Genomic DNA, 19685 nt, shown 5'->3' with positions numbered 1-19685 from the left:
GTTATAGTTCACGACAATTTTATCATTTTATTTATAATAGAAAAGTTTGCTTTATACTTTACACAAGTTTAATGAATTAAAAAGAAGCGTATCCCACATTTTCCGTTTATTTGTAATTTTAAATTTATGTCGCCTACGAACTGCACGAACAACTTTTGTGCCATCTACTTGCTATATTCGTAAACAAGTACGAATTCTATTACCAATCGGTAAATATTCACAATTTTTTGATACAAAATGTACGTAAGCGAATAAAATGATTAATTCGATTTATTTAGTTTATACGATTTCATTTTTTAGAAAACTTTCCAAACGTCGTTTTGTTTCATTTTCTCCTACATTTTGTCGTATCTGAAAAAAATAAACTAAGTAATTTATCATTCTTCGATATTATTATTATTTTTTTTTTATATATGTAAAGGAATATATTTAAATACTAACCTTTGCAAGCAAAGGGCCAGTCAACTTATCCGGAACTACAATGTTATCGTCTATTTCTTCTTCATTCGTGGCATTCCAGTTTGAAAATACCGTACCTTGTGTCAAGACTCTGATGCTATTGCGTGAAAGGACTGGAGCAATTAGTGCAGCAAGGGGTACGCTCTCATCAATTAAACCTGCATAAAAATCGAGAAATAAATTATAGATATCACAGGTTCTACAATATTAATTTAAACCGGATAAGACCTTGATTATTAATTCTCTTGGTCTTGAGAGAGGCACACATTTGTCCTACTAAGATTCTCTGAGTGTTCGTCATTCTTCGCAATATTACATGATTTGCGTCTAAATGGCCGAGATCCTGGGCACTCTTCCAAGACTGCAACCACATGGAATAGGAAAAATATTTGTTATCAGATCTCTTCCTTTTGAATATTTCAGAGTTCGAAATGCCGTTGCAATCATTTTTTCTCTCTTTGCCTTTTTTCTCTAGGGAGACCTTACTTTGGAATTCGAAGTACGTTTGGCGAGAACATTTCCTGAAACTCTCGGTTGGTCGGCCGCTTTTATCTTCGACGTTTTCCTCAGGCTGTTTCCACACTTTGTCTCCGAGAGTTGCATAACATTATCTTCTTTCGACTTGTTACGTGCGAACGCATCTTTGCCGCAATCTTTACTCTTATTCCGGTTAGGATAATTTTTCAGGTTTGTTATGTTCGCACCTCTTTTCTTTCCAATTTTTCCTCTATTTGGATTCGAAGATGTCGTACCGGTATTTCTACTTGCTTCGGATTTCTTTCTTGTATTATCGAGAAAAATGTTATTTCGTATCTCGGTAATCAGAGCATCCAGAGATGGAAGTGACGGCACTTCTAGAGTCAACGCGATTATCTCCTTTTCTAGAATTCCATCGAATCGAAGATCTATCTCGTTCGTCATTGTTGCTATTGAAACTACGAAACTCTCTGCGGACGAGACCAACGATTGACCCAACAGATATTGTATAAAATTTTGTATTTCCGGACGCGATAACATCTTATTTATCTCATCCATATCTCTCGCAGTATCGATTATTTTCTTTGATTTTTCAGGATTCACGCGTTCAAGAACTCCAAACACCGTCTGCACCAACGCTTGCAGCTGATAATTCACAAGAATCGGTACGATTTGACATTCTTTGTTTCTAAGTTCGATGCATTTAACAGGTGTGTTCAGATAAATACATTTTCTATATTTTTTAGTTGTCATCTCTGGATTTAATGTGGCTGAGACGAGAGAATTCGCGGATTGTCGACTGCCAAACACGCTGTGAAAAGGAGATTTGATGCTAGAAGTTTTCGAAGATGCTTCCTTCATCGCTCTAATACTAGATTTTATAGCAATAAGATCTTTAGGCATGGCATCGTGATTCTTTCTCTGTCTCGGCTTTAACATAGTAATTTCACGATTGATTTTAAACGTGGATCCAATTGTAGACCTTCTCGAGGGACTATACGATTTGGCAATCCAATTTCTAGTCGATAAGTTGGTGGTTGTTCTACTGGAAAGATCGTCATCGTCATCGAGACGAAAAGACAAACTATTCTCGTCCAATTTGTTTAATTCTGTATTAGGTCCAGCGTGTCTTCTCCTGACTATACCTTCGGCAAGAGCTTGTTTAATCCGCAGTTCATGCGAGGCTCCAAGTAAAGAGTAGACGTGAGGTGAAATCGCGGGCATCTTATCAATCCCCTGTAACATTATTCTCTGCGTGTGTTTAGCATTGGACGATAAAGCTCTCTCAAAATCAGCGTCGTTCTTCATATATTGCTTATATTTCTCCTCGAACTCGTGAATCGCTTGATCATCTAAAATCTTCTTCCGTGGATCTTCGTGGAGCTTCGTGTCCGATGAGATTACTTGAGTGTCCACCACGTAACAGGGTATGACGTTGTTCCATGCGCCAGAAAAGTGTTTGTTTTTAGCTTCAAACATTCACAAATAGATAAGTGAGTAAGATTCGTAAATACAAATTCACAGAGTTATCGAATAAGTGTTTTTTCATTTCATTCGTAGAAAATTATACCTTTTTCCATTAAAGGTGTAACAGGTCTTACGGCGGAGTCGTCGTTGCCTTTCCATTTCGTACTGTGAGCGGATAGTAGATGGAGACAAAGAATTTTATCAGGATCTACCTCGCCTCTGGTGAATACTATCGAACGCACGAACTCGTAGGAATCTTTCGACGCCTGCTCCTGTTCCATCGTCTGGCCACCTTTTTTTATGGCGCCCGTGCAATGGTAGCAAAAGCCGGGATTATGAGTTTCGTACATGCGCACATTAATAGCCTGCGCGTCAATTACTGTGCTCGCAATTACATCGGAAGATCAAACGATGAACCGCGTATCCGCTGATCGTACGTGTCGCGTAATTGTCAGAATACACGGTGACGATCTTTAATCTAGAGAAATCTAATCTCTAGACGAATCGTGAAACGTTGCAATCGAAATCCTGCAATTAACGTTATTTCAAGTACTGTATAGATTCACGAAAGTATTCCAACACTTGCATATTCAGAAATATATTCCGAATATGTGATTTACATGATACGATTATCATGATGGAATCTGAAGGGAATACTTTCGACCGTTTTAGAGACAGTGTAACGTAAAATCATCTATTAGAAACGAAAAAAAGAAAAAAAAAAAAAAATCGTGCGCATCCTTGGTAAGCGTTTTTATATGCATTTTTCGAGAGATCTTACGTTCGATGCAAACGAGGGCTGCCGTGTTTCCAGGTTCTTGTGACGCGATCGAAACCGATGCCTCGCAGTCTCTATCATCCTCAAATCCGACTTCTCCACCTTCTCAAGTTTCGCAACTTCTTGCGCCAACCTTTGACGGCTAATCTCGTTCTGCTTAGCAAGCTTGTCTTGCAGCGTTGCATTGGATTTCATGGTCGTCGCGCTTATGATTTTCGTGATAGTCGAGAAATTTTGTACGTCGGATAAATTGGTGGTAGGGATGCAAGAGAAAAGTCAAGGATGAAAACGGTCCTGCTTTCCTTCCGCTTTGCTCGATTGTGCAGAAACGTGAATGTAAATGCGCTTCACTTCATATTGGATAATTCTTCTATTTAGTCGCTCCTGAGATTTCCCCTGACTTTCGACCAATTAGGCTTGGAATTCTAATAATAAGATTAATCGAGATAACGATACTTTTTATTTTTATAATTCGTCTTGGGAATTACTTCTTAAGCACCAGAGACACAGAAATCATCGTTAATATGCGTGATCTTTGTTTTAGATTGAATTCATTGCACGCTAGCGTATAATTTATACATTTAGAGAGACGATAATATACCGGGGGTCTAAATATTTAGTTAATTGCGAATCAGCCTATTACGTAACGCGTTAGAACGGTTGGCACGACTAGACTTACACAGAAATGAGCTTCCTTATAGGCTTTTGTTATTTATAGGTTAAAGAATTTATTTACCACGAACAAGAATATATAGCAATGGCGACTGTGCACCGTTCGAGCTACTACGATCGCAACAAGCGTAAATACGCTCTAATCGTGCCAATTGTAATCGATTGCTTTTCTTTGATTTCTCTCGTCAATGACAATCGTGCACATCGTCGAGTATTCCAGTCTTTAATATCATCGAGCATCCAAGTACGTCACAATAGCAATGGCACCCGTGTATTCGAAAATTATTCTTTAGTCCTACGTCCTATAACAGACACACGTCAATTCCTACAGATCATCGAATTCGATTTGTCGTCGAGCGTGTCGATCGATACGCTTCATAAGTACTACAGGGTACGACTTTCGTAATCGATATGCGCACTATCGATCGTTACATCGACCTTCGAGAATTACTGACTTTCGAAAATTTCATTCCTCGTATCTTCACAGATACGATAAACTAATTAAGAGAAAACATGTCTGGAATTTGGGATTTCATTAAAAAAAAATTATCTTGCATATGTGCAAGCTGTATCAAAACTCATATAATCGAATATCTACGGATGTCAAATATGCAATTATGTACAAAACATTTAAATCGAAGTACATACCGAGCTCTTTTGCGCAATTAAATTATTAGTATCAATGAAATTATATGCCATATGTTACAAGTTATTAGTATTTCACTAGTATCTCTCTGGTATGACAGTAACAAGTTCGATAATAATGTACACATATTTTACAAACTACACGTTCATCTTATTTAAGTTAAAAAAGTTCTGCAACTTATTAGTACTTGGTAAATTGATTATAATATCTAAAACATACAGCAAATCTTCATTTAGACTATATCTCTTCGATTATATTCGTAACAATATCAATTTCCATAATCATTTGATTTTAATTCAGTTATCCGTTATTTCATTTCGATGTATACTAATCGGTAATAAGAATCTCAATTCTTTTACGTTTCTATCGATTAGAAAACTTCGATATAAGAATAATATAGAAGAGGAATTTGAAAATGCAAAACAACGACATCGTCGATTGGCTGATAAACAATGTCCTGTAATTGGCGGAGTGCCTCTAATATGGTAGCTTTGATTGGTCTAACGGTCGGTTAGATTGGTCGAGATTGATCGCGCGCGCATCGGTTACATCAGTGTTTGATCGTGGAGCGTGTGCGCGGGTTACTGGTTTTGAAATGCGTTTTGTTTACGCGGATTTGTTCAGTAGGGTAGAAGCGAAGACACGACGAGAGTGACGAGAAGGCACGACGGTTAGGAAGGCCGGCAGTGTGACGGGCCGCGTGGTAGGAGGTTGCTGCGATTCAATTTCAGTCGAAGCGCGCCAGGCAGACCGAGCGCCAGCAAGAACCGGCTGCTCTCTTTTCCGCACCTCGTGCTTTGCTTTTCGAATACCATCGAATCTTCTGGTGCACGCGCGCACCATACTGTGTCTCTCTTCGTCTCGTTCCACCACGGTGTATATACGTATGTGAGCCTAGGATGCATGTGTGTACGTAGTCAGTACGAGAGATGTTGGGTAGTAAACGTAAAGGTGTGTGTGCACGCGACTGAGAGCGGCCCTCCAGCATCCGAGCAAGTGTTTACGTCGTGCGTGTAATCCACTGCGGACAACCGTTGGTCTAAAACCAGTATAACCCTTGTGCGTTTTTGAACGCGTTCGAAAAAACCGATACGTCAACGACCCAGTTTCATTTGGAGGAGCGACGAGACTCCCGGGAGTGATCTTTGGCTTCGATCGAATCATATCGAATCGAGTTGAATCGAATTGAACGTCGTAGTTGATCGAATCGAATTCGCGAAGTCCGTTAACAACAACTGTTCGAACAGAACGAGCGTTCGTGTTGACGATTTCGCATGGACGACGCGTGTGCAAGATATCTTTGAAAACAAACGGGTAAACGGTGGATTGACTCGTTCGTGTTTATGACTCGCGAAGGATGCGTTTGTTGACGCTGGGGGGAGACACGGTAAACGAAAGTTTCGGTCCAGGGACATGGACGATAGAAGGATTCCTACGTATTGTACGCGCAGTTCTCGATCGTATACTGTAGTAAAGAGTTTCGATGACTCGCAGATAGACTTTCGTCGAGTTATGATCGTGTAATCTGTGCGGCCACGTGACACACGAGATGCGACCGTTTGCTTCCATGAGAAGACGGGGATAAGGAAGGAGGAGGATACACGTCTCTCAGGATGGAATTCGGAGGCTACAAAGGTACCGGTCCCCGTGTTAGGGTGCGACGACGCGCGGAATTAGGTAGACGGCTCACCAGGAGGCTATCTCTGGTCGCAAAAATGCCAGCTGCCATTCTTAGCAAAGCGAATCCACCTGAACCAAGGCCAGTCGAGATCACGGCGATCGCGCCTGACAAGACACACCTCACCGTGAGTGAATTCTATTTTAATCTATTTTTTATTTACCGTTAAAAATGAGAGCTCTCGTTACCGTGCAAAAAGTTGCAGCTGAGTTTATTAAAAGTCAAATCGATCAACTGTACTTTTCGTAAATTCCTCGTGCTTATTGGTTACACGATTAATTTTCAATTCTCAAAAAATAAATGATTTATAAGTTATCGTAAGAAGATGGTACAAACAAAAGCAATAAATTCTATAATGGAACTTTTAAGAATAGCGTTTGTAACATCGTCGTCTTTCTGCTATTTTCAATTTACGAAGTTGATCAATATGGATTCCGGACAACTCGATTAATCATAGTTTAACCGTTATAAGAGAAGAAAGCATAAAATGAATTTCGCCCATAGGTGGCACGAGGAACGAAAAAGCACTTTTTTTTTTCCTCTTATTCGAAATAAAACGATCCCGTCGTTTCAGCTTCGTGATTGCGAATTCTAAGTTGTATACGTTGGTCGTTGGTATTTGGCTTGCGAGTCACACGCGTCGATCCATTCGGTGCGATATTTTAGCGAAGAGTTCGTGAACGATCGGATCGATTCGACTGTATCGCGTTGAGACCCGATTGTTTCGAACTGTGTCGCGTATCTCCGCCGTAACATCGTGGAAAAGCTCGAACCTATATTCGAGCAACGCGGATTCCGTGGTAGAAATCGAAACTCTCCGTGTAGCTTAGGGTTCGAACGATTAATGTACCAACACGTACACCATGCACCAACTACAAGGTGGCGTACATTCTATACAGGAGTAAAAGGCGTTACCTTCGGTATTTAAGCGGTCTATAGAAACGTTGCACGTCATTCTCTCGCGTGTTCGTACACGTTTGCTCTTGCCTCTTTCTCTTTGTGTGTAAATTGTACGTACTCTTTCGATAACTTTTGTTGCTACGATACCCCAATCGGCGATTAACGTTTATCACAGAACTTAACATATACGATATATAGGATACGCTTAATTATTTCCGGAAGAATTAACGAATGTTTGGATTCTGGTTCGATCGTGTATTTACAACATTCCGATTAATAGAGCCTACAGGCTATAGGAAGTAAGATACGACGGTGTAGCGATAAATGGCTGGAATTTTGTTTCGTTAATTGGACATTGTTATCTCATTTACTTCTTGGAATCCACTTTATGGAGTAAGTCTTTGGTTCTCTCGTACAATTAAAGTAACGTTATTAGTGAATTTTGCTCTAGTATTATCTATCTAACGTAAATAAATGCGTTATTACGTATTTGTACCTCGTTTACGCTCGATGGCCGGTTAACGATGAATTGCTATATATATTAAGCAGCAACCTTTGATTCACAACCGCTTTTCCCTCCATTCTTTGACAGCCTAGCTCGTAACAAAGATCGGAATCTTTACATGCTTCTTCGAATAATCATCGTTTCCTCTTTTCTATTTTGTATCACGATTCTCTATCGTATAGGATGAGAAATATTCTCAGCTTCCGAATATTCTTTAATGTATGTATAGTATATGGTTGTTTGCACGTGCGTACGTCGAGCTCGCGAAAAGAAAAGTGAAGGCGTCGTTATATACGTATGCACGATGGCGTTCCTTGAACTCCGCCGACTTCTACACGTAATCGTCGTAAGAAAGAAAGTGCGCAACGTGATCGATAGCAGCACTTTCTACCGGTGAACAAAATGCACTTTGTCCCCGTTCGAACTTTTACGAGCGGTTCACGTTCGCGATGTATCGATCTCGCGATCGATCACGATATCGGAAGTTGTGTTGGACAGAACGCGTAGGTGGAAACAAATAGGTACGAGCCGAGTATCAGTGATTTCATTTTTTAACGCGTTACACGTACGACACGTAACGTATCAAAGGCGTGACGTTCTCTTGATTATGGAAAATGCGTGTATAAAGTTATCAAATCGAACACGGATGAATTTCACTATGTTTTATACAAATTTTACCCAGGAAATTTACTTAAATACATTTGCTTTACTATGTTAATCTTGGATATTCGTTAATATTCGTCAATGTATTCGTCTTTTTCTCCTACAATCTTTTTTCTAAATATTTCCCACTTTGAGATTTCCCATTTTTTGAACTTTACAGTGCGCAACTTGAACTCCATTTTCTTGCTTTCCTATCAATTCTGTCGGTAGCAAATAATTTCTACAAACTTTCGCGACACACTTTAGCGATAATTTGCATTTCGGAATAAAATATGACGAAAGATCTACGTGTCGTCGTACTTTTGAACAGGGGTGTATCTATATCGTGTATATCTATGTTGCTCACGACATAATGCAGTTGCAACTACCGATTGCGAGCTAGATACCGATCGTTTAGACAGGAATGATAATTTTTCAATTTTTACCTGGACATACGTATAGCTGATTGCACAAAGTAGTCGCACGTGCACGCGTAACACGTAGCCACGGTTGCATCGTGCGGATAACTGTTATTTCAAACGAGCTTTCGTGCCGTTTACCTATAAACAGAAAACCCTGATTAAATGCTAATACGGCGTAGACAAGTGTTTTCGCCGTTGATCGAACGATCTCGCGTCTTTAGACGCGTTTCCTGGGATTTACGACGTAATCGCCGGATAATTTGTAGTCCTGATCCCTACGGAAGAAATAACTCTTTCCGTTGTCTCGTTAAACCGTCGACATAACGCTCTTCTCTCTACAATCCTCTTTTCATACGTTTACAATCTTTTTCTTCTTTCTTTTCATTTTTCGTTTCTCTTTTATCGTCCAAGGATTTACACGTCGTTGCGTTCTTCGCTAAACGAACGTTGCAATTAAATCGTCGTTTTACAATACTATAGCAGGCTCGGCTGTTCGATTTCAATGGTCATCGCGTTATATAAGAGCGACGCGATTGCGAGCGTTAGAAAATCTTTCGAAAGAAAAACGTTTCGTCGACTCGTTCGTCGGTGAGAAGAAAATCGTATCGAACCAGCGGTAAATAATTTCGCTCCTTTGCGATCTTTTCGCTCGTTCATGGCCTCCATCGCGTCGTTGTTTGCGCCGTGCTAGCTGATTACTTTGGGAAATTGTATGGTAATTTATTATATAAATCGAACGAGACCGGGTATAATCGCTGTGGAAAGGAGACTGATTGAATCAGCACCATTTCCCATTATACAGATGTAGATTCGCTTTCTCCATGCAACTTCGTACGATTACCTTGTCGAATCAGAAATAATTAACGGCCAAACATCCGGGGATTAGATGACTTTCCACGTTAGTCAGGGTAGAAACTCGTGTCCGTTATTCTAGAAAGATATCGCAGGATTACACGTGAGAATGATTTTTGTTGAATCGTAAACTCTAAGAGCTTTCGGGGCACGATTCTGGTACAAATAGAAGGACCATTAACTTTAAATTCTCTCGCATTTTTCTTAAATTTAAGGTACTTTTTAACAGCAGCGACTAACGATTCTATGAAATTTAATCGAAAGAAAACGGGGATAGTCGAGAAGATTTTTGGAAAAATCGTCGTAAGACGAGACGATGAATCGAACAAATCGCTTTGTAAGATTTCGCTGCGTTCGAACTGTAATATCTCTTAGAAAGTTTCTTTCTTTTTACGTTTATATATATATAAAAAAAAAGTAAAGGAAAGTTTCATAACAATTTAACTACGTGACTAGAAAATGCACCAATATATTTGCTCGGCCAGCGAATGAACCGCTATTAAAGCAAGACCTTGAATTCTCCACCTTAACAACTTCTTTCAAACATTGTCGACTATAATCCTGCTCCAATTATACTTCGTAAGATGAACCGGTCTATAAACGAAAGCAAAGTACTTTGTACATACGATCGAGCATCGAACGAGTCACTTTCTTCGACCAATTACAGTTACTACGCCATAAAATGTCTCATGACACCGAATTTATGGTCGATGGTACGTACACCGGTCACCGGTGGCATCGCGAACCTTGTTTAGCTCGATCGACACGTGAGCATCCGTTTAAAGGTCACTGACACTCGGTGTAGCGCGAAATTCACTTTCGACTTCGAAGATCGAGGGACCAAGGCGACGCGATCGATCCCGGCGCTGACGAAACCAACGCGGTTCTTCTAACGAAACGGAGAAAGTGGCGCTCGAATTGGCCGCGTATCCTGGCGTTTAACATAGAACGCGTTGAAAATAACCAGCTCACGATCGTTCGTGGTCGATTCCTGCTAATTACGCGCCTTCTCGTTTATCAAGTCTCGCATTCTAACAGCCACGAATAGGAAACAGACGAAAGTACTTTTGCTTTATCTCGTCGGTATATCGCTTTGATTGCCCTTGTCCGTAACATTTTTACCACGGATAGTATCAATCACGGTGACTAATCCAACGTTGCTTGCGTTCGATCGGATCGTAATTTCTATCGCGAGAAAATGTTAATTTTCTTTCGCGTAGAATAGAAGTCAATTTGCTGGAATTTATCAGTGGAGAAACGATCGATACAAAAGGGATTCGTTGATTCTCTTCGCCAAGATTTCTCGGATAAGCGGATTTAATTAGTAGGCGTTCGTTCGATCGAGCATTACGTAATTAAAATTTCGTTGCGATAAACGAAGTTTTACCGTATCGTGGACTCGATGGCGAGAGTAGCGGATCGCATTTTCTTTCCTAGGCGAAACTAGTTGGGAAATTCGGTTCGGGCGAAAGACTTTAGTGCTTGAGTAACTTCCGCAGCGCGTGTAACTTGCACAAAGTAAAAGTCGAAGAGAACGACATCCACGTTATCGTGGTTCCGCGAATTCGAGGATTTTTCAAATAAGAGGCAGGTTTAACCCGTAACCACAGGCGTGGAAGTGTCGTTACGTTTAGTACGGATGCGTGGTCGCAAATATGTAGCATCGTGTCGATGTATCGGCTAACGTTCCACGAATATTTCTCACGACCTAAAAAATTCCAATTCTAAATACTGACATACTGCTTTACGCGTGATCCAATTGACCCGTAAATGACGAATCTATCGAACGAACGAAAGTATTCTCGAATTAGATTCCAATCGCTATAAATCTCGTTCGATTAACCATTTATCCCGTCGTTGAATCGATTCCATTTAGCCGCTCTCGATTCCATCCTCGTCGAACACCTATCAATTATTATCGTCGTGAATGCACAACAGATTTCCTTTGCCGTTCATGCACGTCTTGTTCTCATTGTAGGCTACAGTATGAGTCAACGTCAGTCAGAGACAAAGAACACCGGCGCTGAGTATCGTTTTGCTACGGTAGAAACGTCTGTTGTTTCTGGCGTTGAATGCAATTTCCGGTATTCCTATCGAACCTGGTCTATTTTCATAGACTGCTCTGCTTTAGTCTGTGCAGAGAATTTTTTTTTTTATTTATTTGGATGAATTTTACAATCAATTCTCATTGAAAATTATAAGTAAATTTTTCCAACGCGATACTATGTCGTGTTTGATTCTAGTTGAACCTAGCGAGAACACGATATTAACGCGAATAACGTAACGAGGATTTTGGGTGAAAATACACGGTGCGCCAAATAAGTAGGCGACCGAGACAAATAAAATCGATCAGCGCGTAGATAAGCGATAGGTTAACTAAACTCTGGAAAGATATTTAAATCGGGCCACGCTCTTTTCTATTTCCGTTACCTGCTGCGCTTTACTTTCTCTAATATACGCTTGTCACGCGGTTTGATTTGCGTATGTAACCGAGAATTCCGAAAGTTGTACATCTGCAGCTGATTGTTGCGAACGTCGGAGGCTTGCGATTACATTGTCGTAATTAAGCGGACTCGAGTGGATTCATTCGTGAGATTGCGAATTTTAGATCTCATTCTGCTCTGATTGTCAGAGTCACGCAGCCGTACACTCGCTAATAATGTGACAGTCGGAACGCAGCCACGATAAACAGTCCAGTATTTTATCACGCTTGACCGCGACAAAGAACAGAGAACACGCGTATCTGCTTGAAAAAATAATTTCAGAACGACGATCTGTCGTCAAGATTAAGAAAGCGAACGACATCTGTCCATACGTTTTTTAACATCCTTTGCCTCTTTGCGATTCAAGTTACATCGAACGTCTCCTTATGACTAATTTATATCCGATAAGTTCGATTCAAAGGCTATTGGTAATTGAATAAATGAAACATCGACGCAAAAGAATAAAATATCGCATCGAATTCGCATTTACCGCGCGACCGCAAGCGGATAATTCTGGTCGATCGTATCGTGTCTTTCGGTGCCGATATTTCTAGAGCTAGACGCAACACCGTTTATCTAGTCGTCGCTTCGCTCTAGAGTTTCTTTGTATCTGTGTTTTCCAGACTAAAACGCCTCACAGGTATCGCAAAGCTGAAAAAGTACCAAAGGTAGACAAATTGGGACAAACAGGCCCGATAAGAGCGTCGTTAAGGATTAGTGGAACCTACCGAAATTCTCGAACGTGGCAGGAACTCTGAGAAAAACGCTGTAAAATTTCTCACTTGTATTTCCAAGGATTTGCAGCGAAACGTTTACGAGAGTCAGTAAAGCCGGTACCTTTTAACGTTTAATAGCTTTTAGGGTTCCATTCTCGTGTGTATTCTCCTGCAAAGCGATGTATCTTCGGGCTTTAAGATATTTTCCCGCCTATCGTTCCGGGACCTATTTCGTTTCCGATACGATAATAATCTTAGGCCTCTTTGGTTTAACATTGTAAACCGTGGTCGAGCTAGAATCGCATAGAATAATTACTTAGACGGTTTAACGAAGGAAAGTTCGAGCAGCTTCTCGCCTTGGTCGAATAAAAAGTCGGTGGAGCCAGTGGCTTGCGTCGTTGATAAGTTGGTATGCGTAACGCGCGAGACAGATAAAACAGCGGCGCGTTAAAGCGCGATGCTCACGTGCAGTCGCCGAGGAGAAAAGTAGGTTGCATGTGACGAGCAGCCGGGCCGATTCGAGAGAACGCTCGTCCGAACGAACTGAAAACCGCTGGATGCCGCGTCTACGGAATTTTCAGGAAGTGATTCACGTTTCTGAAGCCCGCGGAGAGCTTTCACTGGCCACTTACGTCACCTTCGAGCGAAGCGACGAGCACGTTACCGATCGAAATTATTGCCAACGCGACCGCGCTAAATGCGTTCCATCGAATAATTACGAGTCGACGAATTCCATCGCGTTGTAGAATTGCTTTTTCCGAGTATCGACGAGATATTAGCTTCGTTCCTTAATTACAGATCGGTAGCCTCTCGGATCATTTTGCTAGCACCACGTACTTATTACGTTACCGTGCTATATAGAAATTGACGTAATACGAATATCGGTATCGAATCCAAGTCTAATTATTATCATTCGTCGGCCGATACACGTATACTTGTTTAGCGAAATTGTTCGCTGTGGAAGATATTCGAACGTTGCAGCTTTCGACATTCCCTGCTGAATCGCGTTAATGAAATAGAAATTTATTCGTCTGAAAGACGACTGGTCTGTAATTAAGGGTCAAAGTTCCTACACAGTGAGTGGAAAAACTCCTATGTACACGTTTTTCAGCGTATGACCGGCAACAAGAATAGTTTGCTTTTGCCATTTGCATGTGGATAAAGCATACATTGGAGTGTTGTTGTGAAACTGGCCATCGACGTATGAAGGCATCTTGAAAGCTACGAACCAAAGCATAGAACGTTGCCTAGTTTTTGTCATAAATAATCGTTCGCGTATAAATGTTTAACATCCTCGCAAATTATCCTTAATGCGGCTGCTTGTGCAACGCGAATATTATTCAATTTAAACTAGTTTTTTCCCGGCGTGACTCTCGTTCCATTTAAGTGACACATTGCGCGTTTCTTTATTTACCCGAGGCGGACTTGGCTACAAAATATTTGCGCAACCGTGTAATTTCGGCTGCATAATCTCTGAACAAATTATCATCACGGGTAAATTAACTTGACCGTACGACAGGAGCGCTTAAACAATGGACGAAACGATAAGATTATCTGAAAGCTAGCCATCCGTGTAAAGAAAGTCGATTCATCGTGAGACACGAGACTTGAACGTAACAAGCCGCATATAAAAACAAGGAAGAAGGCGATAATTTCGAGCGGCGATGTTTCAAGTACTCGTCGTTTCGTCATTTGATCGCGTCATCTTACGAGCAAAGCTCAAAGCGCTACTATTTCGAAAGGGAAATTGAGTTACGCGTAATTCGATAAAGGAAGTTCTTCGTAGAAACGGATACTCCTATTCGGTGGAAGTTGTAAACGGCGAATGAATGACGTCAACGTGACCGATATAGTTAAAACGACTTACAGTACCTTGCGGTTATGGTGTTGCGTAACCCTCGACTAAGGTGGATTAACTGGCGTAAGGTTTCGTCGGATTTCTCGAATTCCTTCGACATCGGATGTCTCCGAAGACAAAATAATCTACGATTAAAGTAGTCGCGATTAGCGTGTTAATCGTCCATCGAGAAACAGTAGCCGTGTACTTATCCGGTCGTGCTGAATACGCGATAAGCAAGAAAATATAAACTCGACGTAATTCCTGGGAATATGAACGAACGAAGGTTTCAAAACAAAATTACGTAATCGGAATTGGGCCGTTCTATCTTCTCCTTCGCTGTTATATCTTCTTAAGGACACTCGTAGAAAGCGAAATTGAACTTGGAAATGACAAGGGAATTATCGAAGCCTTTGACTATTATTATCTGTTAACATAAATTAACATAAATAAAGAATTCAAATATTCAGCGTTAGCTTGCACGAGTTCAGAGTCGCGATCGGTTGATCATTCGCTTGGCGATTTAAACGATTTTATAAGAAACCAGAAAATACCCTTACGAATATACTTAGGAACAGGCGTGTACGTTACGTAAGAAAGTACATGCGTCACGCCAGTGACCTTGCTCCGTGTGAACTATTTTAATTAGAGTCGAAGTGATTTCAGTAACGTATTAACACGATAATTTCCATACCGAAGCAGGAACGAACGACAAAGCTTGCGCTCAATCGGTGGCTTGATCTAAGTGCTGCATCGTTTCGCAATGTCGTTGCAGTCTACGAATTCCTTCCTTTCTGTTATCGGAGTAACGATATTCCCAGGCGTCCAGTAATCGATCGTAGTATCTTTCGACCTCGAAGAATTTGAAATACAAATAAGAATCCTTGGTAGGGAATAGTTTCTCAAAGTTATCAGCTTGACTGAGCTCGTCTTCGTAGCGGATCAGCTGTCTCAGGTCGTCCCTCGTCAAATTCCGCAGGATTCCATCCAGGTACTCGTCGCGAGTCTGCATCGCGTTGATTTCGTTCTGTTTCATTTTCTCACGAAGGTTCAAGGCCGTGCTGTACAATCTGTAATTATGAGCGATCGAGTCGTACTTTTTATTGCAAACACCGTTGCTCGAAATTTGCTCGTTCTTGGGGATTTGGTAGCCAGCCACGTTTAACACGTCTTTCACCAGTGGGCCCTGCAAAATAATAAAAATCATAACCACACGATGCTATTAATCGCTGCTTATGACACGCGTGACTCAATCCACCTGACCATAAATAATTTATCGCGTGTCTCGCGCGGTTTTCGTGCATCATTGCGGAGGAATTCGAAAGTTCGAAATTAACCGATGACAAGTGCGAAGAAACCACGCTATCAGCCACGAGCATTAGGATACCCTTTTTATTTTATTAAATTTTATTTCATTGAAGCTCGTGTCGACAATTTTTTCACATATTTCGACAAGTGTCCGATGACTTATGGACAAAAGCGTACATGTAGCATGCGATCGCGTTTGGATATAATTATCCGCGAGTCTGATTCTTCGTTGTGAGAAAGTTAGTACCGCGATGGTAGACGTTAATTTCCAGTTAGCCGGCGAACATCCATTTAAATCATAAGTACCTTAATAGCGATATCGAGTAGCGAGTCTGTCTGCAGCGACGGTAGAATGTTCACTTCGAGTAACCACGGTCTTAAACCCTCGTCGAGAAGTACGTCGAACCCGTACAATTCGTAACAGGTGTAACTGGAGACCAGACTCTGTAAGATAGTCGCGTTCATGCTCGATTCCACGGATATGAAAGTCTTAACGATGATATCCTTGATCCGAGACCATAGGTCAGCGACGTCCACCCTTTCCTGCTTCAGATACGACCATAAACTCGTCAAGGACCATTTGTGTCCTTTGAACGAATTCACTCCATCGTTTGCTACGTACGCTGGATTTTGTTTGTTCACGCTGCTGTTGGTTAGGTGCATGTATTTGTCGCTTAGATTTGCTCCACGAACGTATCTAGACATTTACTATTGTTTTAACAGAGTATAGGATAAAGTAGAATTATTTAAGCGAACGGGATACTTGGATCAAACTGTAATTTGGTTATGAATTATTTTTGAACGACCCACGTTTGAAAATGATTGATTATTTGTTATGGATCGATGCTAGATCAAAGCTAATGTAATTAAAGCCGAGTATCTCGTAATATGTAAATTTGATTGTTCCAGGTAAAGCGGTAAATTAAATTTTAAGACGTCGAAGTTTAATCGACTCGAATAAATCTACTTCTCGCTGTTTGCAACGCTTATGTAAATCGTGAAACGAAATCAGGTTCTGATCGTTATCGTGAAAATCGATGAAATATCGAGTAAGTTAGGGTCGTCGAATTACCTGACCGAGGCGAAACGAACCAAGCCCTCTTTGTAGACATAAATTCTCATCGGGTTAATGCTTGTTAGGAGAACGTAAATTCGCAGATCGAATTTCAAGCCGTTAATGAGTTTCGGTCTGGTGATGTATCGTTGAATGATTACCGAATGCCACTTTGGTATCTCCCACCATTGATTAACAATCTTGATACCCTGGCCACGACCCGCTGACGGCGGTTTAATTATCCACGTGGTACCCATACCGTGTCTGCTCCACATGCTTTCGAATTTCTGTATCTCCTTCGGCAGTACGTACGTTCTTGGCATAAAGTTATATTCCTCAGGCTCGAACTTTCGCGACATTCTATTCAAGTGCGTCCATAACAGGTCCTTGTTGCCTATATTTTCAGATCCTGGTATGTTGTTCATCTGATTTTTAACATAAATTTCATTGGAATCGAGTAAATTATATCGGAAATTTTACTTCCACTTTTCTAATATTAGCTATGTTTCAATTCGTCATTATAATGGCTGTTAAAGAACTTTGAACACAACGATTCAACTATTTCGCTAGAAGTATGTATTTATAGATTTACTACGAACTATATAGATCTTTCTTTTCCTCCAAACATCTTCTCACTTAATTCGTACCTTTTGATAGTTTTTCATACGTTGATACCTCGCCGTGTCTTTACCGGATAAGTTCCATACACCGGACCAGTCTGTCCCTTTATTTACCACTTGATATCCAGAACTGATTAAAATTTTGATCAAAACTCTAGGCATACATGTGGTAAATTTCCATTTGAGAAGTCGAGCAAAATCTTTCGGCAGTTTTTTGGGTATATGATCGTGACTTTGGAAGAGAACGTAGGGCGAGACACGAGGGAAAAGACTCGCCCTCAACGGCAGTGGCGAAACATTCTCGGTAGCCTTATCTCCATCCGCCCGTTTATCGAAAACAACCGGTTGAGCCGCATTTTTCAGAACAATGCTCTTGTTCTTCGTTAATTTCATCGATTGATGTCGTATAACGTCAACGGATTTAGCTTGATTGTTAGGTAAGAACGCAGGTCGATGATCGGCTGATTTCGCCTTGGGACGAAGGAAAACTATCTCCGTGAGTTTTTCGTACGTCAACCATTCTTCGTCGGAGTCTGGATGAAGGTTAATCATGCAACCATTGGAGGTACTGGTGGCCGCGCATCGGCTTGACGAGCCTTCGAATTTCCATGGTTTAGGATGGCCAAGGTCAGCCTGCATCGTGTTATCGGTATACTCGTAAATTTTGCGTTCATTATCGTTCAATGTGTGTGTCTGCACTGGGAATTTTAATAGAACTCCATAATCGAACGTTCGTTAGATCGGTGCGGGTTGAAGTTGTTCGTGAAACTCGTTTCGGTTCGCACGCTCGATACTCGATAAATTTGTGAAACACGCCGACGCGACGAGCCGTGTTATAAAACCGTGGAACCCTGATACGGCAAAGCGTCGCCAAAAAATCCGATCCGTTCACCTATCGTCGAGGAGACGCGTCTCCGATTCGAACCACGCTCTCCACTCTCTTTCTGCTTCGCGATTAGACGTACGCAAGGAAAAAGCGGGGGTGTCCATTAAGTCAGTTTCTGTTGGTCTATTTTCTATCACCGCGTCGCGAACAATGCCGCGATTGATTCGACGGCTTTCCGCATTTGCGTGCCAGCCACGCGTTTATCTTGCTCGGCAGAGCGCTCGGACGCGGTAAACACGCGGCTGCACAAGCAGGGGTTGGTTTATGCGCGTAACGCGCGCCACATGCACTGCAAACACACGTGCTTCTCTCTGGTTTATTCGCTCCAGGCCAGTCGTCTCTAATGGCACGCATCTTAAACGAAATATATCATAATTTCATCGAAATTCAATGTTACAAGGAAACTTCAAATTTCATTTCTTCTGAAAGAAAATTACGAGAAGGGAATTTTTAGTTTTACTCTCTTAATGTTAGCTACGGTTGAGTGGCAATTACGATTGGTCGCAAAGTTACTGTTGATGCTATCAGATGTATGAACAGAGGAACGCGTGGATAAATTGTAAAATGGAAAATATATTTTAGTACAGAAGCGTAAGTACAAGTAGAAATATAATTTGAACTGGTCCCGATCCGTACGCTAGCAGTGTTACCCTATGACCGAAAGACCCGAAGCCGTCGTCGCCTGTCTACCGTCTATGAGCTGCCTTCGTCCCAGCTTATTGTCTATACGCTGTCGATGGCTTCGGTGCTTGAGAAAACTAAAAAGACCAGACGTAGAGTTTTCTTAGAAGCGGTGACCAAATTTCGTAATAATTCGATTATGCGATTAGAAAGGACACCTGGACGTTCGTTCGAACTAGTCTAACTAACCAATGCTTTGAAACTATCCGAGGAAAAGGACTAATCCTACGGAGGAAGAAGAGAAGCAAAAAGACAGAAGAGCCAGGGAGGGTGCTAGATAGATCGGCAAATACGCCTATCGTTCTCCATAGTTCTCTCATCCGGACTCTAATGGCGATGCTGCTCGATGCTAATTTGATTCCCGTGTAGCGCAATCACGGACCTGATTGTCGATGTTACGCGCATCACGCGCATTCCTGCGTGCACGTTAGTTGTGTTTTCCATCTTGCACGATTAATTGTTCGCGGCTGCGATGCGTGGCCGTTGCTTGGCTGCTTTCGATCGGTCGGCGAGGAATGCGAGCCTCGTGTGTCTCTAATCTGCGCGCAGTCACACAATACCCGGGACAAACGCGAGCGAGCTGCTAGTGCTCCAGCTACGGA

General features: G+C 41.5%; 3 protein-coding genes across 4 annotated transcripts in view; 1 reads left to right on the top strand and 2 right to left on the bottom strand.

The window, feature by feature from the left end:
- Nucleotides 1–7: 7 nt before the first annotated feature.
- LOC132905486 (uncharacterized) lies at nucleotides 8–3045 on the bottom strand. The gene is made up of 5 exons (XM_060956816.1): nucleotides 2507–3045; nucleotides 946–2405; nucleotides 688–820; nucleotides 442–617; nucleotides 8–351 (listed from the first exon to the last, which is right to left on the bottom strand). Exons 1-5 carry the CDS (start codon nucleotides 2751–2753, stop codon nucleotides 280–282), a joined length of 2088 nt encoding a protein of 695 aa, XP_060812799.1. The 5' UTR covers nucleotides 2754–3045; the 3' UTR covers nucleotides 8–279.
- Nucleotides 3046–5104: 2059 nt separating this feature from the next.
- Nucleotides 5105–19685, top strand: part of LOC132904944 (rho GTPase-activating protein 20-like) — a 179372-nt gene continuing 164791 nt past the window's right edge. The window contains exon 1 of one of the 2 annotated variants that reach the window (XM_060955796.1): nucleotides 5105–6304. In XM_060955796.1, coding sequence (XP_060811779.1) covers nucleotides 6113–6304 — 192 coding nt within the window. In that variant the 5' untranslated portion in view covers nucleotides 5105–6112. The remainder of the gene's footprint in view (nucleotides 6305–19685) is intronic. The other variant, XM_060955795.1, reaches the window with a different exon arrangement.
- LOC132905294 (tubulin monoglutamylase TTLL4-like) lies at nucleotides 13220–18577 on the bottom strand. Its single transcript, XM_060956452.1, has 4 exons — nucleotides 17544–18577; nucleotides 16915–17321; nucleotides 16149–16539; nucleotides 13220–15720 (listed from the first exon to the last, which is right to left on the bottom strand). Exons 1-4 carry the CDS (start codon nucleotides 18153–18155, stop codon nucleotides 15259–15261), a joined length of 1872 nt encoding a protein of 623 aa, XP_060812435.1. The 5' UTR covers nucleotides 18156–18577; the 3' UTR covers nucleotides 13220–15258.

Source organism: Bombus pascuorum, chromosome 3, assembly GCF_905332965.1.
Source record: "Bombus pascuorum chromosome 3, iyBomPasc1.1, whole genome shotgun sequence".
Taxonomy (NCBI): Eukaryota; Metazoa; Arthropoda; class Insecta; order Hymenoptera; family Apidae; genus Bombus; species Bombus pascuorum.
The sequence above is the reverse complement of the archived record's forward strand: the minus strand, read 5'-3'. Positions and strand labels throughout refer to the sequence as shown.